At 39.5% G+C, this 24,981-nt stretch overlaps 2 protein-coding genes across 7 annotated transcripts in view; one reads left to right on the forward strand and one right to left on the reverse strand.

The window, feature by feature from the left end:
- The window catches only part of LOC126293738 (uncharacterized protein AH6.3-like), a 149,968-nt gene extending 144,582 nt beyond the window's left edge, over window positions 1-5,386 (forward strand). For all 3 annotated transcript variants that reach the window (XM_049987082.1, XM_049987083.1, XM_049987084.1), the window contains one exon: window positions 5,125-5,386. In XM_049987082.1, the coding sequence (XP_049843039.1) occupies window positions 5,125-5,223 (99 nt within the window). In that variant the 3' untranslated portion in view covers window positions 5,224-5,386. The remainder of the gene's footprint in view (window positions 1-5,124) is intronic.
- A 5,212-nt stretch (window positions 5,387-10,598) lies between these two features.
- Window positions 10,599-24,981, reverse strand: part of LOC126293740 (serine-rich adhesin for platelets-like) — a 396,910-nt gene continuing 382,527 nt past the window's right edge. For all 4 annotated transcript variants that reach the window (XM_049987087.1, XM_049987088.1, XM_049987085.1 and 1 more), the window contains 3 exons: window positions 24,644-24,824; window positions 20,602-20,764; window positions 10,599-14,605 (listed from right to left, as the gene is read on the reverse strand). In XM_049987087.1, coding sequence (XP_049843044.1) covers window positions 14,415-14,605; window positions 20,602-20,764; window positions 24,644-24,824 — 535 coding nt within the window. In that variant the 3' untranslated portion in view covers window positions 10,599-14,414. The remainder of the gene's footprint in view (window positions 14,606-20,601; window positions 20,765-24,643; window positions 24,825-24,981) is intronic.

Raw genomic sequence — 24,981 nt, forward strand, 5'->3', positions numbered from 1 at the left:
CAACTTCTACCGTACATATGATCTGCTTATGCATAGCATTCAGCGCATTTAAATACTCATTGATATCTTCCCTATCACAAGGGCTATAATGTCAGCTACATATCTCTTATAATAAACCGTTTTCTCTTTTAGCGCTATATTTTCCATGAATAACTTACTTTCCAAACTGTTTATAAATATATCGGCCAGCGTACTAAGCTCAGTAATTTCCCATTGCTAAGCTGTCATGCTGACTGTAATACTTGTTATTAAACTGAAAGCAGTTAAATGATAGCAATGTTTCTACTAGATCGACAAATTCCGTTAAGTTCTGCCTGGCTCAGCTTACAATGCTTTATCAAATTATTCTTGACCACCTCTAGACATTCTTTACCTGGAATATTAGTATATAAATTTTTTTATATCAAAAGATACCAGACGTGCGTCCTCCTTACGAAAACGTGCCAACTCTATTCTTTACACTGTAAGATGTTTCAAACACATATAGTTCTTTCAACTTCCTATTAAGATATTTATTCAACTTAGCATTCGGAGCTTGCCTTCCATCCACAATCGGCCTAATGCTTTTTTCTACTTTGTGGGTCTTAATATGTGCCCTCAGCTTAGGTAATTCGACCACCATCAATTTTAAATCAAGCCTAGATTTATCAGACAGCAAAAAATGTGACCGATCTATTGCTTTACTAACTTCCGTATTAAACTTATTAATTGGATTCTTAGTTATCTGCGTGATGTTTTCACGAAAAAATTTCTCTGTTTTGGAAACAATAAGCTTCCCAAATGATGACCGTGGCCTTAGACTTATCTGCTGGGACAGCAATAGCCCAATTTTCTAGCAATTTTTGATTTATACACTTTAATGTATTACTGCCTTTACTTGTTTGAGTCCGGAACTTGGTACTATCTTCCAATATCTTAGCTACCTTAGTCGCTGTGGCCTTTACTTGATTCTTTCTTAAATGCGCTACTTGTAACGCTATTTTTGTTTCAGCAACGACTTTGCTAACCTGCTTAGAGCTACACTTTAGCAGAATACTGTATTGCAAACCTTTATTGAGCAACTCCTCTTCTTGTTGACTGAAGATGATATCTGTTAAATTCACTACTCGTTCTGCAAATTTTACATTAGGTGTAGGAACTGTTTCCGAATGATATTCGGGTTTTTCTTTGAGTTTCCTAAATTTCCTGTCGTGAGTAGCTTGCACACGCAACTTCATATTATTTACCTTATCTTGAATAAAGGCCCTCACTACCTCGAGCTGTGCACTAGTTAATGCTACAGCAAGGTCACACTTCAATTTCTCAACCTTACTGAACATTATGTGCCTTTGTTTGTAAAAATCTTGTATTTGCGTTTTAATCCACAATATTACAGATTTGTGCTTCACTACTCGCGCTACTTTAGACATATTCATAATTCTAATCTGGGCATACTTAGGAATTACATTACATGATAAACTTTTCTTATTAAAAGCTATATGTAATGAATATTTAGCTTTTCTTGTCTTTAAAGATAACAAGGTGTAAATATGTCCCACTGCCTGGTGCGTCATACTGTTTTGCAGTGAACACATGGTGTGTCGTGGGGCGATCACACTGTTTTTAAAATAATTGAAAAGCCACGATTGCTTCAATTGTTTATTAGATGACCGGTTTCAGAACTCTGAAGGTGCCACCATCAGATCAGTGAAGGTATAACATTACAGGTTTGAGGGAGGGCTTACATGAGTTAACTATATACATTACAATTATTACAGAACCACGTTCCTTGCTCATAACGAATAGTGTAGATGGTGAGAGACTTTATAGCAAGTGAATATGTTCTTTTTTTAGTGCTTACAGTACCTAAGACGATACTGCCTAGACAGGTAAAGCCCAGCATACAGGTTTTTATCACTCATCACATTGTACCTAAGTCGTGTTATGAACAGCTTTCTGTGTTCATATTCCTGACGTCCTTATACGAATAAAGGTAAATTATAATATGTTGTTTTGTAAGGCGATAATGGATAATGTCTGTGCCTCAGATGCTTTTACTTTGTAATTGACGTACTTTATAGTGATTGTACAGGAAATGTATGGGCAACTGTGGGCTTTGCATGGGTATGTGACAAGCAGTTATTCTAAAGTTGTGTTTTAGTAGTAATGATTGGTTATACCGTGGGACTGTGTATGCGCTGCTTGGACAACGCTATCTGGTGGCCGGTTGTGAACCGCTAGAATCAAGCAGGTAAGCCTGCGCAGATTAGGGCAATGATGATGCCGACTGGTGTTAGGACGAGCAGTGGTAGTTTTACCTGGTGACTTCAGTTTTATATTTTATGGAAAGAACGACCATGAGAGCATAATTTTTTATTTTTTATTTTTTATTGGTTGTGACAATGATTTTATCAGACGGCCTGCCTCATATGCCATGAGGTCCATTTGTTTTTATAAATGTTAATCCACATTTCACGTATGTGGTTCTGTAATAACTGTAATGCGTATAGTTAACTCATGTAAGCCCTCCCTCAAACCTGTTATGTTATACCTTTACAGATCTGATGATGGCACCTTCAGAGTGCTGAAACCGGTCAGCTAATAAGCAATTGAAGTGATCATGGCTTTTAAATTACTTTAATAATAATAGATTGTGGTCAGAATCCACATCTGCCCCTGGAAATGTTTTACAATCTAAAACTTGGTTCCTACATCTCTGTCGTACCATTATGTAATCTATCTGAAACCTTCCATTATCTCCAGGCCTCTTCCATGTAGACAACCTTCTTTCATGATTCTTGAACCAAGGGTTAGCTATGATTAAGTTATGCTCTGTGCAAAATTCTACCAGGCGGCTTCCTCTTTCATTTCTTACCCCCATTCCATATTCACCTACTATGTTTCCTTCCCTTCCTTTTCCTACTATTGAATTCCAGTCACCCATGACTATTAAATTTTTGTCCCCCTTTAATATCTGAATAATTTCTTTTATCTCATCATACATTTCATCAGTCCTTTCGTCATTTGAGCTAGTTGGCATATGAACTTGTACTACTGTGGTACGAATGGGCTTTGTATCTATCTTTGCCCCAATTATGCATTCACTATGCTGTTTGTAGTAGCTTACACGCACTCCTAGTTTTTTATTCATTATTAAACCTACTTCTGCACTACCTCTATTTGATTTTGTATTTATAACCCTGTATTTACCTCACCATAAGTCTTGTTCCTCCTGCCACCGAACTTCACCAATTCTCACTATAGCTAACTTTAACCTATCCATTTCCCTTTTAAATTTTCTACCCTACCTGCTCGATTAAGGGATCTGACATCCCATGCTCTGATCCATAGAACGCCAGTTTTCTTTCTCCTGATAACAGCATTTTCCTGAGTAGTCCGTGCCTGGAGATATGAGTGGGGGACTATTTTATCTCCGGAACATTTTACCAAAGAGGACGCCATCATCATTTAACGATACAGTATAGCTGCATGCCCTCGGGAAAAATTACTGTTTTAGGTTCCCCTTGCTTTTAGCTGTTCGCAGAACCAGCACAGCAAGGCCGTTTTGGTTAGTGTTACAAGGCCAGATCAGTCAATTATCCAGACTGTGACCCCGGCAACTACTGAAAAGGCTGAGCCCGTCTTCAGGAACCACACATGTCTGGCCTCTTAACAGATACCCCTCCGTTGTGATTGCACCTACAGAACGGCTATCTGTATCGCTGAAGCACGCAAGTCTCTCCACCAATGGCATGGTTCCTGGGGGGGGGGGGGGGGGGGGGGGGTGGCGGCCTTCAGTTTACAGTTTATTTACATGGAATTATGTCCTTGGAAACATAAAAGTCTGATACATCCAAAGACTCCTTTTCAAGTTACTCAATGGGAAAAAAAGCCATGATATGTCAGATATGGCCTAAGTCTTAATATCCATTTCTTCTTAAAATTACGTCCTCATATCTGAATTATTATCTGAAATGTGTTCTACATGTGTGGTGTTTTCTCTTTTAGTTGAGAATGACAGTATGTATTAATTGAAAATAAGAAGTCATTTTTTCAAATGTAACATTGGCAGATAAATTTGTACTTTCAAATTATTCTGTTAAAACAGGATGCTTGGTACCAGAATGAATTTGCACTTTATAGCAGTGTCTACATCTATCTGCATATTTCACAAGCCACTGTATGGTGCATGGCGGAGGGTATCTTGCACCACAGTCATTGTCTTTCCTGTTCCACTCACAAATCGAGCAAAGGGAAAAACAGCTGTATACTTCCATACAAGCCTTAATTTCTCTTATCTTAGTTGTCCTTACATGAAATGTATGTTGACAGCAGTAGAATTGTTATACAGTCAGCTCCAGTTGTTGGTTCTCCAAATTTTCTCACTAGTGTTTCAAGAAAAGAGCTAATCTTCCCTCCAGGGATTCCCATTTCAGTTCATGAAGCATCTCTGTAACACTCACGTAATGGTCAGATCTATTGTTAACATATCTAACAGCCCAATTCTGAATTGCTTAAATGTCCTCCTTTAATCACACCGGTAGGAATCCCAACCCTCAAGCAGTACCCAAGAATGGGTCACACTATTGTTCTATATTAGGTCTCCTTTAGTGCAGAATGACACTTTTCTAAAATTCTCTCAAGAAACTGACACTGGCAGATTAAAACTATGCCAGATAGGAAGTTGACCTGAAACCTCTCCCTTTTGCAGGCAAGATGTACTGAGCATGACTCACAGCTTTAATTCAAAAAGTACCTCATCTTCTGCCTCCAAGCTCTTCTGCACCTGATAGAACTATCACCCATGGAAGAAAGGATGTTGCAGAGTAAAGACATAGCCACAGCCTATGATTCTTTCCACAACTAAATTTCATTCTGGAGCAGAGTGGGGTTTGATTTCCAGGTTCATGTTGTGGTTCTTTGATTGAAACTCACCACCAAACTTAAAGTGCAACCTAATGATCATCAATCATAGTACTTCACTTTAGAAGTAAAAATGCTTATTAATCACATGAGATCCAAACAGACAATAAACAAATCTGCCCAACTTTGTGATAATTGTTTCATTACTCTGTGGTCTATTTCAGAGTTATCTTACTCCATCGTGTACAAGATGTTGCATGTTTATATTCTTGAATGTTCCAGGTAAGAAGATACATTGTGGAAGAGGAAATTATTGAAGAGGGTGCATGTGAAGAGCAAGAAGCAGATGATGGTGATGAGATAACCAGATTGATGCAGTGATCTGTGCAAAGTATTATCAAATGTTTTGTATGAATAATGTTGTCATTGTTATAATTTCTGTTATGTAAGTGTGTCATATTATTCATGTTCATTCTTATGCAATTTGAGTTGTTAAATATCTATATAATCAAAAATCAATTTTTAATCCCTGTGCTAAGACAAATGATGTTAATCTGCTTCCAGAACCCAAATTCCACAACATGAAATACTGTCTGTAAAGTGACTTATTCTGCATCTGTGGAGGAATCTTCTGTTTGCTATGACTATGCAATGTGCCACTCATACTGAACAATGCAGTTCAATATTAACTGGGAAAAGTGCTCATAATTGTTTGATGTCAGATAATACTGGAAATTATATTGCCCGTAACAGTCAGTCATATTTAAAGTAACTGATCTGTGTGCACTGTTGGTAATCAGTGCTTCAAATTAAGATATTTTCTAATTTATATTATGCAAAAAGTTGGCATTTCCATTTGACATATACCATTGATTGACTGACTAACCCGGCGTTGCCCAGACATTAATTTATAGCTGTGCATCCACATCCATACCACGCAGCATATGGCCTTGGACTTAATGTTTATGACATCATATCTCCTGAGCTACGTGGCATATACAATGTTATAATTTTGTAGGTACATTTGGCAGCATCTGTGGATACTATCTACAAAAAGTGTTGCGAACGGATTTAGTAGAAATGAAGCAATAAATTTAAATAAGTTAGTAGTAAAGAACTAATAAATTATGTCATGTCTCTTATGGTACTTTTATTACATGAACAGTTGAAAATGAGTAACAATATTATGAAAAGGAAAGTTGCTACTCACTATATAGCAGAGATGCTGAGTCCCAGATAGGCACAACATAAAGACCATTACAGGTAAATCTTTTGGCCATTAAGGGCTTTGTCAACAATAGATATCTCTCTCTCTCTCTCTCTCTCTCTCTCACACACACACACACACACACACACACAAAAATGCAACTCAGTCATGTGTGTAGCACAGGAGATATTGAATTTAATTGATGAAAGGAGAAAATATAAAAATACAGTAAATGAAGTAGGTGAGAGGGAACACAAATAGTAATAATAATAATAATAATAATAATAATAATAAAACCAACAGATTGACAAGAAATGCAAAATAGCTAAGCAGGAATGGCTAGAGGACAAATGTAAGAATATAGAAGCTTATTTCACTAGGGGAAGAATAGATAATGTCTATTGGAAAATTAAAGAGAAGCAGCTGTATGAATGTCAAGAACTCAATTGGAAGACAAGTCGAAAGCAAAGAAGGGAAAGGTGGAAGGAGTATATAGAGGGTCTGTACATGGAAGATGAACTTGCAGGCAATATTATAGAAATGGAAGAGGCCGTAGATGCAGATGAGATGGGTGATATGATACTGCAAGAATAATTTCGTAGAGAACAGAAAGACCTAAGTCAAAACATGGCCCCTGATGTAGAAGACATTCTGTCAGAACTACTGATATCCTTGGGAGAGCCAGCCATGACAAAGCTTTTCCCCTTCTGGTGTGCAAGATGTCTGAGAGAGGTGAAATACCCTCCATTCCAATTCCAAAGGAAGAATTTGCTGACAGGTGTTAAAATTACCAAACTGTCAGGTCAGTATGTCATGGTTGCAAAAGACTAACATGAATTCTTTACAGAAGAATGGAAAAACTGATAGAAGCTAACCTCGCAGAAGATCAGTCTGGATTTTGGAGAAATAAAGGAACATGTGAGACAATATTGACCCTTTGACATATCTTAAAAGATAGGTTAAGGAAAGACAAACCTTTGTTTTATAGCATTTGTAGACTTAGAGAAAGCTTTTGACAATGTTGATTAGAATATTCTTTTTGAAATTCCGAAGGCAGAAGGGGTAGAATACAGAGAGCAAAAGACTATTTATAACTTGTACAGAAACCAGACGGTAGTTATAAGAGTCAAGGGGCATGAAATGGCAGCAGTGGTTGAGAAGGGAATGAGACTAGGTTGTAGCTTATCCCCAATGTTATTCAATCTGCACACTGAGCAAGCAGTAAAGGAAAATGTGGAGCAGAAATTGAAGTTTAAGGAGAAGAAATAAAAACTTTAAGGTGTGCCGATGACATTGTAATTCCGTCAGGGACAGCAAGAGACTGAAGAGCAGCTGAATGGAATGTCTTGAAAGGAGGAAGTAAGGTGAAAATCAACACAAGTAAGACAAGGCTAATGGATCAAATTAAATTGGGTTACACAAAGGGAATTAGATTAGAAAATAAGACTCGTACACTAGTAGATGTGTTTTGCTATTTAGGCAGTGAAATAACTGATGATGGCTTAAGCAGAGAGTATATAAAATGTAGACTGACAGTGACAAGAAAAGCATTTCTGAAGAAGAGAAATTTGTAACATCGAAACAGGCTTAAGTGTTAGGAAATCTTTTCTGAAGGTATCTGTATGGAGTCTAGCCATATAAGGATTGAAACATGGACAATGAACAGTTTAGACAAGAAGAGAATAGAGGCTTTTTGAAATGTGGTGCTACACAAGAATGATGAAGAATAGAGGGATATGTGACTTAACTAATGATGAGGTGCTGAATAGAAATGGGGATACAAGAAATTTGTGGTATAACCTGACCAAAAGAAGGGATTTGTGGACAGAACACATTCTGAGAAATCAAGGGATCATGATTTTAGTACTGGAGGGACGGGTGAGACCAAGAGACAAATGCAGTAAGCAGAACCTGAAGGATGTAGATTGCAGTAGTCATTTAGAGATGATGAGACCTGCACAGGATAGAGACACATGGAGAGCTGCATCATGGACTGAAGATGACAACAACAACAATCGGAGCACACAGTATATGAAACCAAGGAGAAATTGGGATAGGGAATTGAAGTTCAGGGAAGAAAAATACAAAGCTTTAAGGTTTGCTGACAACACTGTAATTCTGTCAGAGATAGCAAAGGACTTGGAAGAACAAATGAACAGAACTGAGAATATCTTGGCAAGAAGTTATAAAGTGAACAGGTGGGGGGGGGGGGGGGGGGGGGATTTAGACAAATCAGGCAATGCTTGAAGATATTATACTTGTGAATGAGACATGAAAAGCAGTCAATGAATTTTGCTATTTGGGCATCAAAATAACTGATGATGTCAGAAATAGAGAGAATACAAAATGTAGACTGGCTGGCTGTGGTAAGGAAAGCATTTCTCAAAATGGGAAATTAGTTGAAAACACATACAGATGTGTTACGAAACCTTTTCTGTAGGAATTTGTCCACTTTGCAGCCTTGTACAGAACTGAAATGTGGATGATAACTATTTTAGACAAAAAGAGAATAGAAGCTTTTGAAATGTTGCGCTTCAGAAGAATGTTGAAGAGTAGATGAGGAGACAGAATAAACAATGAGGAGGCAATGAATCAAATTGGGGAGAATGGCACAAATTGACTAAAAGATGAGAACAGCTCAAAAAACACATCCTGAGGCATCAAGGAATTGTCAGTTTGGTAATGGAGGGAAATGTGGAGAGTAAAAATTGTAGAGGGAGACCAAGACTTGACGTAAGTATGTAGGTTCAAATGACTGTGGTTTGCAGTAGTTATGCAGAGATGAAGAGGGCACAGTATAGATTAACATAGAGAGCTTCATCAACAAGTATTCAGACTGAAGATTTCAGTTTCGTAAACACCAGAGCAACATCTGCTATGGTAATGGAAAGACTTCGGTGGAATATAAATGTGGAAGGAGTGAAGGTAATTCATGAACAGTTTAGGCAGTGGATTGTCAATAGCTACATAAAAAGACAAAATGTTGAAAGCTTTCAGTCAAATCCTGTTTTAGAGCTATGCAAGACAAACACATACACATGCACAAGAGGGCGCGTATGCACACACACACACACACACACACACACACACACACACACACACACACACACACACTCTTGCACAACTACATTGTCCTGGGTGACAGCAATGTGACAGCACTGCCGCTTGGCTGGCTAAGGAAATGTGTCAGATGGGGTGACTGAAAGGGGAAAGGAAGCAGAGAGGGCATCTGAGGGTTTGAGAAGGGTGACTGAATGTTTAGAGGGGGAGGTAGCAAGTGCAGGGACATGAATGTGGCACCCATTAGATCATTCTGGCTGTAGGCAGAGGAGCTTGTGTGCAGTGCACGGTGTACAATGCCTAGACTTGGGAGGAGGAGATAGAACTGTGGAAGAAATAGGGTGTGGGTACAGGATGAAAGAAGTTGGGTTCACGGAGCAGACGGGAGGGGGCGGGTGGAGTGTGGGACAGGGGCACCAAAGAGCAAAAATCGAGGACAGGACGAATATGGAATCAAATGAACCGTTGCAAGAACAACTTCCATCTATGTAAAGTTGGTAGTATGGGGAAGGACCCAGACTAAGGGTTGTGAAGAAGTTGTTGAAATTGAGCACATTGTTCTCAGCAGCGTGTTCCATTACTGTGTGGTCAACTCTGCCCATGGTCAGGTGAAGGCCATCCATTTGAATGAACAGCAGTTGGTGGTCGTTCCCAAGTAAAACGCTGTGCAGAAGTTACAGCAGAGGTGACATACAGTATGACTGCTTTCGCAGGTGGTATGATTGCTTTTGCAAGTAGCCCTGCACATGGTAGGCTGGGTTACACCTGTAATGGGAGCAGAGCATGCTGTACTGGGTGGGTGAATTAGGCTGGTCATGCACCTGGGCCTCCAACAGGTGATGACCCAGTGGCAAGGGGTTGAGACTAGGTCATATTTGAACCGAAAAGTTATTCCTTTCATGCAGTTTTTACGAAGGGAATAAAAGGTATCCTACATGATGACACAACCAATGTTTTGAGTGGTGGGCTGGACTTCTCGACACTGTCTCTGCCTGGTGTGCAGAAAACTGTGCTAGCGGAAATAAGCTGGTGGGCTGGACTTCTCGACACTGTCTCTGCCTGGTGTGCAGAAAACTGTGCTAGCGGAAATAAGCAAGTCTTTTTTATGCTTGGATTCACAGCCACATAAAATTTATTCAAAGAAGTTAATTTCAAATAAAAAATAACCTGATGCAGGATAATTTCTTCAGAGATATTTAATGAGGTTTGAAATGAAGCACGAAAAACACTACTGGTGCATTGTTGTATGAAGGTATTGGGCAGAGGGCTCTGAGAGCAAAGTTTGTTTCAAATTAAAGAAATGCATGATGCAGGGAAATGATTTATTTCAAGCAATGAGCAAGGTGGCCAGCTGTGAAGTAATAGTAATTCGGGTGATTGAATCAAATGGCATCTTGCGTAAATACAGTTCACTTACCTTTGTTATTATTTTTAAATGCTGAATGCTTGCAGACATCATCATTAACCCAGTAACAAAGTACTGCTGGAATCATGTTTATATAAACTTTTATTATCCACAAAACAAGTACGGTCACATAAACAAAATTTTATAAAGTGATGGCAGTGCCTATGCTGTTATATGGTAGTGAAACTGGGCTATGAAGAGAGAAGAGAAGAATAAATGAACAAGGGAACAAAAATGCAACTGGTATGAGCACAGATTATGAATTATAACAAAATGGTGTCAAAAAGGCTTTGTTCTACAAAAATGTTGAATGCCCATGGAAGAGACAGAAAAATACCCTTGAGTTCTTATACGAGTGGCATGGTCTGCATTGTCCACTATGATTACAATTATGAGTACGATGATGACAACTGTTATGTATAATTCAACACTTTTGTTACACTCTGTATATGAATTATAACTGCATAAGCACTTACATACATGAAAGTCAGTGTTAAGAGAGCAGCAGCCAAAAAAAAACAGGTTTAAGAAGTCTTTGTCCATCGGATCTGTTGTTCAGAAGGGAATCCGTTACACAAGTGTAGAGCCCAAAAAGGTCCACAAGTGTTAAAATGACTAAAGTTTCCACCCATAATGATCATGGTTACAAAACAGTTGTGCTCCTTCACAGGCTGGGGCTCATCTCAATAAGAATGACATCACATAGATTAATAAATGTATTTCTGAATCAGAACTGTGATCATACTTTCTGCAATGCTAAACACTGATAAAATTCATTTTTTTCCCTTGATCTAGTCTCTTTTCTCACAAAATGTGGAAAATTTCACAATAAGTTTTAGATACAACAAAATGCATTCAGCTCTGAGTTACAAACAATTCATCATGATTAGGAACTGCCTACAACTACAACAAGTTGTCAATAAAATTCATTAATTGCATATCTATCTTTATATACACATACACATAGACATTTATACTACATTTATTACATTACAACCAAAGTTCTTATTATTATGGACAGTTTGATAGTATATAAAACAAACATTATAATATTTTCTTTGCACTTTTTTGACTTTCCTTTTCAGTAACAGTACAACACATTCCAAACTGAAGGGCACACAAGGAGACCGGCTAGATGCTTACACGGAACGTTGTATATATTTGTCAATTGGGAACCAACAAACATGCCTCACTGGATAATTGCAGCTATGCAGTCTGTTACAGGTTCAGAAATATGCTGCGCGAAACATCTGCTGAAAAATATTAATATGTTGGAATACAATTTTCACCAGACATTGTCTGTATATAGTGACTGGCACAAAGTTTTTCAATTACAACACACCCACAATATACTGTATCATTCATGATAATGACATCATCTAATTCTTTCCATTGTGTCAATAAAAGGTAGCACAAATGTCAGTAATTTTAATATACTGGAGTAAGCAAACTCACATATACAATCAGTCTCACTGTATTTTGCCCACTGAATTCTGAAACAAAATATGTTTAAAATATATATCTTTTAAATATGGGCACACATCTCAATTGCGATGCCATTCTTTTCCACCTACCAGTGAAAATAACTACTAAACAGCAGCAAATTCAGGATGCTAAACCATGAACAGCAACCTAGGAGATATGTTGATTTACACAAAGTAATGTGTATTAAAATCAAAAATTCATCAAAAAATAGCAAATACAATGAGCTAATGTTAAAAAGAAGGAAACTGGCATGTGCGCGCACGTGTGCATGCCTGCACACACACACACACACACACACACACACACACATACACAAAAGAAGGAAACTGGCATGTGTGCGCACGTCTGCACACACACACACACACACACACACACACACACACACACACACACAGAGAGAGAGAGAGAGAGAGAGAGAGAGAGAGAGAGAAGGAGGAGGAGGAGGAGGAGAGAGAGAGAGAGAACACGACTAAATTAGATACACATGCTCACATTCCACTAAACATCAATTTAAATTATGTGATTCTTTTCCTAAATTGTCTTTGAACTGGACAGACTGTCATCACAGAGATAACAACTGATTATGGAACCTGTAAGTTATGAACACTTTAGAAACCATACAAATAACAGCATTTGCACATTACAGCAGGAACAATGGTTAAATTTAATTGTTAACTTTGAACATTCGGTGAAAAAAGATATGCTTAATAACATAAGGTATCTCTCAGCCTACAATAACATTTAGCAGTTGTTGGGCAGAAGTTTCACATATTCAGATAAGGATTCCTTGGTAAATTATTCTTTCTACACACAGAAATGTAATAGCAGGAATTTCTTAACTGTATGTAGCTGAAGCACTCAAAATTTTACATTCATAAAATTTTTATAACTGGTCTATCAAAGTTAGCATATGTTTATTCTCTCTCTCTCTCTCTCTCTCTCTCTCTCTCTCTCTCTCTCTCACACACACACACACACACACACACACACTGACAAACCTGTCATCAGCATTACATTACAAATATTGCTGTGAACATGATTAAATTTTCATATTAACACTTAACAGAAAGAACTTAGGCATCATCAAACCCAAAAGAATTTTTTATACAAGTTACGAGGTAGCAAATAAACTTTGGGGAGGCACAGGGAGCTATTACATTACAACAAAAACCAATTGAACCACTTACATCATACGCGATCTACTGTGACACACACAGTACTTGCAAAAATAACGATAGTTTGTTTTCTCTGATACTAAGAAAATTAAACAATGTGAAAGAATATTACGTCCAATGAAGTGTTGTGTGCCACATGTATAACTACAGTCCACTGATCTATCAGAAACAGTCAGGAAAAGAAGTCCACAATTTTGGAACTATCACAACAGTTAAAGTAGTTCATATAAAGTAAGTGAATCAAAATATTTTCATACAAAATATTTTATGGATTCCACACGTAAAAGTATCCATTTAATATGGAATGTGTAATGTTAGAAGGAAAAGTACACGGCTTGCTTTGGGCATACAAATAAGGGAAATATCAGCAGTGGTACACACCAAATTATAACAATGCATATCAAAGGAACAAGAAATAGAGTATTCACTTACTAACATAATCAGCATCAGTTTGTTGTGAGTGAGGCAACAGCATCAATATTCACTTACATAATCAACATCAATTTGTTGTGGATAAGACAACAGCATCAACTTCAAGTTAACAAAAATGAAAACATGTATAAACTGATTGAAGAACAGTGGAGACCAGCAAACCTCAAACCCTTATCACATAGGGGAATGTCGTCTTTCACCCCACATCTTTTCACAAGGAGAAATTGTCAACAAAAGCTGTGGTAGTCTCCTACTACTACAGGCACAGCTATATCATTGTCTCACACTACACATTGCAGCAGAATTGTGCAAGTACATGACAGAATAATCTCCCCCCATTCAGTGAAATACTCATACACAGTTGGCAAACAATCATCGAGAATGTTCACCAATGTCTAACACTTACATTATTTTCAAATCTGACAGGTTCTGACAGCAGTCCAGTAAATTACTTACCACATTAATTACAGAAGTATGACACAATTGTACATTCAAGCAGCTGCCACAGTTATTAATCTGTTTTCTGAGAACTGTTGTTATCAGCACTGCAACTGAACCACAAAATAAAGAATCTAAATGGTAATGTGATACATTTGTTCTGGCAAAATTTATATATTTCACATTTGGTACTGTACACATTTCCAGTCTGCACACAGCACAACTGCTTTCCACTGGAACATATTTACTGTCAACCTGAGACACTACAATATATTTAAATGATACACTCATGTTCAACACAGAGAGAGGTTGACTTCACCCGAGGTGCTCGAGCTGAATTTGACACTGTGGAGTCCACAACGGTGGGGGCTCACGGGGTGGCAGGCGGCACGGGTGCGGGTCGGTAGGCCGTGGAAGCTGCTACTGCCACTGCTGCCGAGCTGTAGACGGTGGTTGGGCTTGGAGTTCTGGGTGCCACAGCAGCCGATGCTCCACCTGCTATTGTTCGATCTGCACTGCCAATAACTGACGCTGCACTCGGAGCTTCTACACCTGGGACTACTGCAACAGTGAAAGAAAGAGCTTCAATAAATGCCCATTTCTTTTAATCATCAATTTTTTGCCTTGTTTCATGCTGTACTCCAACTTTTCCTGTTGCTGTTGTCATGGTCTTCAGTCCAAAGTCTAGTTTTACAGATAGTACTCTATGGCATTGGCCCCTTACTTAGCTTGCATTAAAAATGAATCTCTTGCCCAGTGCAAAGTCCCAAGCGACTGGAAAAATGATAGATCACTACTGTATATGAGAAGGATAAAAGAATGGACCTGCAAAATTACAGACCCATGTCTATAACATTGGTATATTACAGAATTCTTGAACATATTCTAAGTTCAAATATAAAAAATTTCCTTGAGACTGGAAAGCTGTCCACAAATCATCAAGGATTTAGAAAGCACCACTTATATGAAACTCAGCTTGCCCTATTCTTGCATGATATCCTGTGAACCATGGATGAGGGGCAACAGGCGGACTCCATATTGCTAAATATCCAGAAAGCATCTAACACAGACTGCAGACTGTTAACAAAGGTCCAAGCATATGGAATAGGTTACCAAGAATGTGAGTTGCTCAGAGATTACTTAAATAATACAACCCTGTACAATGTCCTTGATGGTGAGCATACATAAAAGACAAGGGTATTGTTGGAAGTGCTCCTGGGATAGAACTGCTCTTGTTCTCTATATACATAAATGATCTGGAAGATAGGGTGAGCAGCAAACTGCGACTGTGTGGTGATGACGCTGTGGTGTATAGAAAGGCGTTGTCATCGAGTGACTGTAGGGCAATACGAGGTGACTTAGACAAAATTATTAATTGGTGCCATGAATGTCAGCTTGCTCTAAATGTAGGAAAGCATAACTTAATGTAGGTGAGTAGATAAAGCAATCCCATAATGTTAAGATGCAGAATTGGTAGTGTCCTGCTCAACATAGTCACACTGATTAAATATCTAGGCCTAGTATTATGGAATGGAACAAGGATCTAAGGATAGTTGGGATGGTGAATGATCGACTTTGGTTTATTGAGAGTGTCTGAGGAAAGTGTAGCTCATCTACAATGGAGACAGCTCACAGAACACTTGTGCAAACCATTCTTGAATACTGCTTGAGTGTTTTGGATCCCTAGCATGTCTGATTAAAGTGTGCCATCAAAGTAATTCAGAAGTGTGCTATCATGTTTTTTTACCAACAGATGTGATCAACACCCAAGTTCTTAAATGGGAAACCCCTGGAGGCAACACAACATTTTTTTTTTTTTTTTCCACGTAACACTGTTGAGAAAGATTAAAGAACCTGCATTTACAGATGACTGCAGAATGATTCTACTGATGCCAATGTAGATTTTGTGTAAGGATGAGGAAGGCATGATATTAAAAATTAGAGCTTGTATAGAGGAATATTAGACAATCATTTCTCACTCATTTGTGAATGGAATAGAATAGAGGGTGCTACATGGTCCCCTCTGCCGTGCACCATACAGTGGCTTGCTGAGTTCTACATAGATGTAAGTGTAGCTGGATGCATCTGTCCACACTATAATGTAAAAGCCTCTTCACCTCTGCATAACTACAGATATGTACATCTATTTGAAACTACTTACGAAAACTCTCACTCACTCACTCACTCACTCACTCACTCTCTTTCTCTCTCTCTATCTCTCTCTCTCTCACTAGCCTTCATAACCGAGTTGATGCCTCAGGATGTGTCCTATCAATCATTCCTTCATTCCCTACTTTTAATCAACGTGTGCCATGTATTTCTTTTTCCTCCAATTTGGTTTAGTACCTCCTAACTAGGTATTATCAAATCTTCAGCACTCTTCTGTAGCATGACATTTCAAGAGCTTTTATTGTTATCTTGTCTGAACAGCTTATCATCAATTTTTCACTTCTCTGCAAGGCTACACTCCAGGCAAATACGCCAGAAAAACTTGTTGACACTTAAACTTATATTTGATGGTAATAAATTTTCGTCTTACAGAAGTGCTTTCTTGCTGCCCACATAGTGAAACTCACATACTTTTTTCAGGGTTGCATTTCCTAATCGAATTCCCTCAGCACTGCCTGATTTAATTTGAGTGTATTTTGTTACTCTTGTTTTACTTTTTATACCATCTTTTCAAGATACTGTCCATTCCATTCAATGATCTTCCAAATACTTGCAGTGTCATCAGCAACTTAAAAGTGTTTATTTCTTCTTCTTGGACATTAATTCCTATTCCCAATTTTTCCTTGGTCTCTTCACAGCATGCTCAATGTACAAGGATAAGCTACAACCCAGTCTCAATTCCTTCATAACCACTGCTTCTCCTTCACATCCTTTGACTCTTTTAACTGCAATCTGGTTTCTGCACAAGCCGTGCACATACTTTCACTTCCTTTATTTTTTTCTCGCCATCTTAAGAACTTTAACAAGTGTACTCCAGTCAACACTGTCACAAGCTTTCTCAAAAACTACAAATGCTATAAATGTAAGTTGGTGTGTTTTAACCTATCTTCTAAGATAAGTCACCCCACGATTCCAAAGATGACGTTAAATTTATCCATCGTATTCAGCCTTGTGACATGATCTTTGATCCCAAAACACACCAACAAAATTACTGGGTCACTGCACTGGCTTTTCTCGCAACCTGGTTGATATATTGCACACCACTAATATGAGCAGATTGCACTTCATACTTGCAAAATATTCCAAGTCAACTACTTACAGGAAAGAAACATTTGGTTGGTTGATTTGTGGGGGTTGAAGGGACCAGAATACAAAGACCATCCATCCCTTTTTCCTGGAGAGCAATACTGAAGAAAGGGTGAAGGCTGATAAATTGGCAGAGCTCAGTAAGGTGGTGGAAAAAACTGCAGCAGTTCCACTGGAGAATGACACTGTCTGCGGCTGAAAAAGGCGTGAAGGGACTGAGGAGGCAGATTACGCCGTTGGTTCACCTGCTGTCACCGACTGAGGACCTGTGGGCATGACATCCATCATGTTCGAGGGTCCGGCAAGATCTAGGTCCTCAGTGGACACCAGAATCTCCACCTCATCCTCGGGAGGCGGAGCTGGTAGGTAGCAGTGGTGTGGGTCCCACCACACATTCCTTAGTCTTAGGGGTCTTCGGTTTCGATTTCTCGCGCTGTTCCTTGGTTTGCTTTAACTGGGAGGGCTTCTTTGATTCAGTCTCCGGGACTGAAGAGGACCACAAAGCCGTACGACCAGTTACCTGTGGTGTCTTCAGTCACTGGATGGTGTCTGCTTTGCCACTGGTAGGAACCTGGGAAGGGTGTGACCCAAGGTACACCCTCCTAGTGAGAGACGCCAAAGAAGACTTACACTTCTCTGGCTTAGAAAAGGGGACTGACGCCCCCGATAGTTGGGGAGGTGCTGCTCCCGAGGTAGGTGGTGTGGGAGCAACAGGGATGGAAGTGCCCCCCACCATCAAGGGGGCAGGTGTGGTCTTACGGCTCTGAGAGCTGACTGGAATTGGTGCAACAGATGGGTCTGTAAAAGTAGTAATAGCGGCAGTGTAAGATGTCGTGCGCACGGGATGGAGCCTTGCAAATTTCCTTTTAGCCTCAGTGTAGGTCAGTCAGTCCAGGGTCTTGTATTCCATTATTTTCTTTTCCTTCTGTAGAATCCTCAAACAAGGGGAATGGTGCTCTCCGCAGTTGACACAGATGGGAGGTGGGACACACAGAGTATTGGGATGGGATGGACAACCACAATCTCGACATATGAGGCTGGAAGCACAATGGGAAGATATATGGCTGAAATTCCAACACTTAAAGCACCGCACTGGGGGAGGGATATATGGCTTGACATCAAAGCCATAGATCATCACCTTCACCTTCTCGGGTAATGAGTCACCCTTGAAGGCCAAGATGAAAGCACCGGTGGCAACCTGGTTATCCCTTGGACTCTGGTGGACGCGCTGGACAAAGTGGACACCTTGCCTTTCTATGTTGGCACACAGCTCGTCATCGGACTGTAAAAGAAAATCCCTGTGGAAGATAATACCCTGCTTGTCACAAGACTGACCCAGACCACAGTTTAGACAAGCCCTACACCTCCCCAAACTTGTCCTCTAAATGCTCTACAAAGAACTGAGGCTCATGGACACAAAGGATTACCCATCAGATCTCGTACATACTAGGTACCAGGGCTGCCATTCTTAGCCTTTTGTTCCTCCCATGGTGTTGCCAGGGAGGTAAACGATTTGGGGTCATATGTGTTTGCATTAAATTGAACCCTGGAAGGCATAGAGACTGCTGGCGGCTGGCCACCAGCAAGTGAAGATGTGCCACGCTTCATTGCGTGTCATCCGCCTTGATGCCACCCACTCCGACCAAGGCCCTTTCCCACAGGCACCACCCAGCTGCAGCAAGGGCCATCTGGCAGGATGCCCATTGCCTGGAGCCCTGATGCCCCAGGCAGATAGGCATCTACTCCTTGGCATACATGGTGAGTTAACGGTGCAAGCATCAGCACAGTGATCCCTGTGTTGTCAGGAGGCTACAAACAACAGGGTACATGGCGGCCCCACGACAATGGAATGGCTACCGTGCTGGATATCAGGTGCAAAGAAGTCCATGGTCGTCATTGGCGCAGAAAGCGACACAGCAAAGTGGATGGCGGAAACTGCACCCAGGAATGTATCCTCACCCAAGAGATGGAAAGTGAGTGGGACTGCAATGCAATGATGAGAAAGCAGGCTAAAGATCTCAATGCCCAACGGACGTGATGCACCATGTAAGGTGCCCTTCCCAAATTTGCTTGCTCTTCGGAAAAAATTTGGAAGTATGGAGGTCAAACCCTACAGGGGACCATTTATGACAGGCAGGAATACCACGGCTAATTCTAACCCCCGAACCCAGGAATGACACACCACAGGACATTTTCAGATTTGTCATTGTCCCCCCACCCCTACTCATAGTATGGGTATCTTACACCCAGAGTATTTTTATACAAATTTGGTTGAAACTCCTCCAGACATTCCTAATTTATGCTTCTTATTAATATCTAATATACAGTGTCATCCAGTGTCAGAAAGTCTCATCCAGTGGAATTTGTTCAGAGTGTAGCCTCATAAGCAAGTAAGATGTGGCCGACAAGCAACTCAGGCAACAAGAGAATAGAAGCTTTTGAAATTTGGTGCTACAGAAGAATGCTGAAAACAGATGCATATTTTTCAAATAACTAACATCAAAATTCTGAACTAAACTGATCAAAAAAGAAATTCATGGCGTAACTTGACTACGGGATCAGTTAATAGGACACATTCAGATGCATACAATAATTGTCACTTTAGCAATAGATGGAAGTGTGGGGGGTGAAAACTGTAGATTAAAACCAAGGCTTGAATACTGTGAGCATGTTCAAACCGACGCACGCTGCAGTAGTTAAAGAGATGAAGAGACCTGCACAGGATAGAGTAGCATAGCGAGCTGCATCAAACCAGTCACACAGAAGAGCACAACAAAAACAACAATATAGTTCTGACAAAAATTGGTGGCAAAATTTAAATTTGCAAAAAGTACCCCAAAAACCACAAATGAACAAATTTTCATGATTTCTCTCAAACTTCCCAGGTAAAATCACCAATTTTAACACAAGGCTTGGGGACACTGATATCCATAGCACACAGTGTCACACCAAAAGTTTAACATGCTTATGGCTTTCACAGAGGAAGTACCTAACTGAGAAAAGGAGTGCCTGATTATAACAGAATCATAAAATTAATCCTCTTGGAAAGTATCTTTCAACACAATCCACTCTGCAATAATTCACATACTCTGCTGGGAAACATTCCACATTCCTAACTGTAACTCTTCAGCTCTCTGAACGTAGCAGAAATATGTGCAAAGTATCAATATAAAGACAATATTACAAAATGAACTCATTGATTAAATTGGGTACAAAAATTTAACTAGACCATTACAAATTTCCTTCAGCAAACAGATCAAGCAGCACAAATACATTTCAGAAATACAACCCAAATCACTCACCAGCATAAGGATATGCATATCCGGCAGCCAGGTATGCAGGATATGGATATGCAGGAGGTGGCGGAGGTGAACCTGGCGGAGGTGGTGGGGGTGAGCTGTCATCATCATCATCATCATCTTCCTCGACAACCTCTTCTACATTGAGGTGTCTAATAATTTTTACCTGTAAAGAACAACAATTAAAAAATACATCAAATGTGTTCAGAACCTGACTGCATGTCACACATACTGGAGTTAGGAAGACTCTTTCTAGGGTTGCATACAAACAATTTATGTTGACAGAGATTTCCTTTTCATTGTGTGAGTGTAGAGGAAAAGTAAATGAGTTGTTAGGTTGTCTGAAGGACTTTCTAAATAGGATGAGGGCATCACGGGAGAGGCACAACCCAGACTGTCTTCTTTAAACTATGAAGCATGGTTCAAGTTATGTTTGTACTGTGGTCTGCAGTGTTCTAGGATCAAACAGAAAGAAAGGTAAATTGTATTGTCTATGAAAGCACTGTAAGTAATCAAATTCATTCAATGATTACTTCTGACAAATTAAATATTCTGTGAAATTTAAAATATTCTGGTTAATACATAAATACAGCAAAGTGAGCATCCCCACTTCTAGTAACCCTTTAAGAATAAATAAATGCAAATCTTTTCCCTTCTTGAAATTTAATTTCAGGGAATAGTTATTTAGTGAATATCAAAGTTAATCATGATATTAATTCCAAATACTTATTATTTTTACTTTGCTGATTACCATGGCTCGCTTAGTTTTGCTGAGGAATATCCATTTTATGGAAGACTTGACATTTAAAATTTCTTAGTACCATTCACCCTAAACATTTACACCCCATTAACATGCTACACCCAGAATAGTGTGACACTGGTGTAAAGTGCTCTGTTTCCAGATTATAAAAACTTATTTGAGTTTACCAAATAAGCAATAATTTGGAGGTTATTTTAATATAAATATTTCATTATTTATACAAAAGATCAGGGAATCCTTCAGAGATGGGGAGTTGGAAGGTCGACTATGAGAAGGATAAAGGAAATTTATTGAGGTGTGAGTTGACAGAATAGAAAAGCAGAATGAAATGAGGTAGTACACTGTCCTACTGCTTTCCATCACTGTTTCAGAAGACATAATGGCAGTAGTGGCATCATGGAAAGGAGATGAAACTGTGAAACCAATGGTGTATGCAGATGTATGATGTAGAGAAATGGAGAAGGAGAGGTACAAGAAAAGCTAAATGTACAGGAGGAAATAGTACAACAGTATGAAGTGAAATTTAATTCAAATGAGTGTGAAGCTACGGTGACAACGAGGAATAAGTATTCCAGGGAAAGTACTAAAGAAAGTGGAAAGTTTCAAGAATCTTGGGAGTATGACAGAAGACAGTGGGAGGAATGGTAAAGTGGTTAGTGAAAGGGGAAGGCAAGCCTGTGGATAACTGTAGAGTAACCCTGGTACAGAGCAATGATGTATCACTCAAAGGAACCAACTATGCTCCAATACTCACATATATGTCGGAAAAGTGGCAATTAAGGACAAGCAGGTTAGCAGGCTAAAGTAATTTCAAAGAAGCAGTAGAGGACTAACTATAACGGACAGAGTTAGGAATGAGATGGTGAGAGACTGAGAAGGGAAGACTCACATCTGCATGTTAAAGGAAATGGTAGTTGGTAGGAAATGAAGACAGGCTCATGAAATAACAACAGCAGGTAGGAGACCTTGAGGCAGACAGATGAATCACTGGAGTGAAGCAATGTTCGAAAGAGATTTGATGGAATGGAGAGGGAAATTTGGTGCAATGGCATGAAAAGATGGAGAGGTTTACATTCCAAGAAGACTCAGCCAGGGGCTGCAAACTGTGCAAGATGATGATGTCTATATAAAACTATAATACTGAACACTGCTAAAATTCTGCTGAAAAAAGAACAGGGTGTGATTAATTAATAGTTAAAAAGGCAAATGAGTTACAGAAGGCAACTAGGAAACATGTTGTTTATACTACATTATTAACAACAATTGAAATAGCATAACTGTATGAAATAAGCTTACTCAAAAACTTTTTGAAGCATTGGAATAAATAAGCTCAAGTTGGAGCATATTTATCCCGGTACTTGTAAGGACATTTAAATAAGCTTATTTCACACAGTTTATACATACAAACACACAAAGTGGAAAATTTTACACTGTATTATTAGCACTAGGAAGGAATGTTCTTTATGTAATTGGTATGTACTGGATGGAGTATAAATAGCAATGGTTTCCAGGGAAGTATAATTTGTTATGGGGTCCATAAGTTTCATGTAGTAAGAAATCATTATTTTTTGTATAAACTACAATTGTTTCAGTGAGCTGGATATCATAAAAATTACCCAGTGACGTGTTCATTATTGAATAAATGCTAGCAAAAGGCAAAGTTTATTAAACATTTACTTTATTATAGAAGAAACCTTTCATCATGAACTGTGAAATTTACTGAAACAAGAAATTCCTGCAGAGATGGCCTCTGATGCTTACTCTTCAACTGCTTACTGGAGAAGATTACCACCGGGAACAGGAATTAAGATCTGATAAGAGAATGAGAACTGCAATGTACCCTGCCTGGCCTTTGCAGATGACCTTGCCCTGTTAGCCAAAAATATAGAGGAGGGCTACTCACCAACTACTACGCCTCCACAGCAAAGCAACTCAGACCGGTTTGAGGGTCAGTATACAAAAAACTGAGTTCATTACAACATATAGGGAGCCCCATCTGTAATTTCACAAGAAGACACCAACTTTCATGAACTCCCAGCACTCAAGTATTTAGGAGAGTAGACTTCATCAATTAGATACCATGTGTGCCAAGTTGGAGTTGGTCTACCACTCTTGCAACAGGATTTGGATTTTCAAGTACCTTTCCAAGAACTTACACTCAATCACTACAACTCAGTAGTAATACAACACAAATACTGTCTGAACAGGGCTCTAAAGCCCAACAGTACTGACCAGCTTCTGTGTCATCCTCAGCCCTCTGGTACCTCCGTATTCTATGCCTCTGAATGATTTTTTATCAACAGGAAACAACAGCTCAAGGAACAAAAAATCCTTACAAGAGTATTAGGCCCAATAAGGAACACAACAGTGAGCTGTAGCAACTCCAGGAAGACATAATCATATCTATGAGGAAATGGCGACTGGCCTTCAGTGGACATCTGACCTGCAGTCTCAAGAACAGGGTCTTCACTACAACAGGCAAAGGGAAAGTCTTCAAGGAAGGAGGAGGGAGGAGGGAGGAGGAAGGAGGGAGGGGGGAGGGAGGGAATGAGGGGGGGGGGGGGGGAGAGAGAGAGAGAGAGAGAGAGAGAGAGAGAGAGAGATAACGTTCCATTGATCTGTGGAGTGATCTCACATGAAGTGATTTAAAAGGAATCCAGAAGATAAATGTAAATCGGGATATCCAGGCAAGAGTTTGAGAATTACTCCTGAATTTTAGTTCAGTACCTTAATGAAGTGCCAATTCTTCTATAGACAATGATCATGATTGTTGATTCTTCAGGGACTAAATTACACAATTATCAGTTCCCATATCTTCAAGTTGATTAATCAATGGTGAGTCCTTTTATTACATCTTTCTCTCAATTAAACTATTGAAGTTTAATGTGCTACTGATGACATGGTTCTTAGAAACTGAGTAAAAGCTTGGCCTGGGAATAATGGGAAAGAATATCAGCTGCATCCTTTTTGAAGTAACCATCTTGGCACTTGCCTTGCGCTATTTAATTTAACAATAGGAAACATCATCACCTGAATGAGAGTCCATTGTGTTCCACCTCCTGTAGTCTTTTCTCTTTGGTTCCACCTCCTGCAGTCTTTTCTCTTTGTCAGAGTTCTGTCAGTATTGAGTAGCTGGCTCAAAAACTGTGCACATAATACAAGGGAAAGCTGGTCAGGTGACCAATACACTACGTTCATGAAGGTAGAAACTGAAATCATCAGTGCAGAGGAGATACAGCCAAAGGGCAGAAATTCTGAGAAGTGCCTACTGGCGGCCAACATTACCTTCACCTTCTTCTTTTTCTTCTTCTTCTTGAAGCGCTTCTCTTTTGGTAGCTTGCGGGGAGGTGGAGGAGGTGATGGCAAGTCTTCTCCTCCAGAGGGTGACGTGCCTTCACCCGGCTGGACGCCGTCTGCAAACTTGACAGACTTGCGGTCTGCCATAGCGGTCTTCAGTGGCTTGTCCCTGAAAAGAGCACTATGCCATAAAACTGGATAGCTGACTGAAAGCTACAGGATGGAGAAATGTAGATGGATTTAAAGAGAGAGAGAGAGAGAGAGAGATAGATAGAGAGGGATGGGGTGAGGGGGGGGGGAGGGAGGGAGGGGGAATAAGTTCTACA

This window comes from Schistocerca gregaria, chromosome 10 (genome assembly GCF_023897955.1).
Source record: "Schistocerca gregaria isolate iqSchGreg1 chromosome 10, iqSchGreg1.2, whole genome shotgun sequence".
Taxonomy (NCBI): Eukaryota; Metazoa; Arthropoda; class Insecta; order Orthoptera; family Acrididae; genus Schistocerca; species Schistocerca gregaria.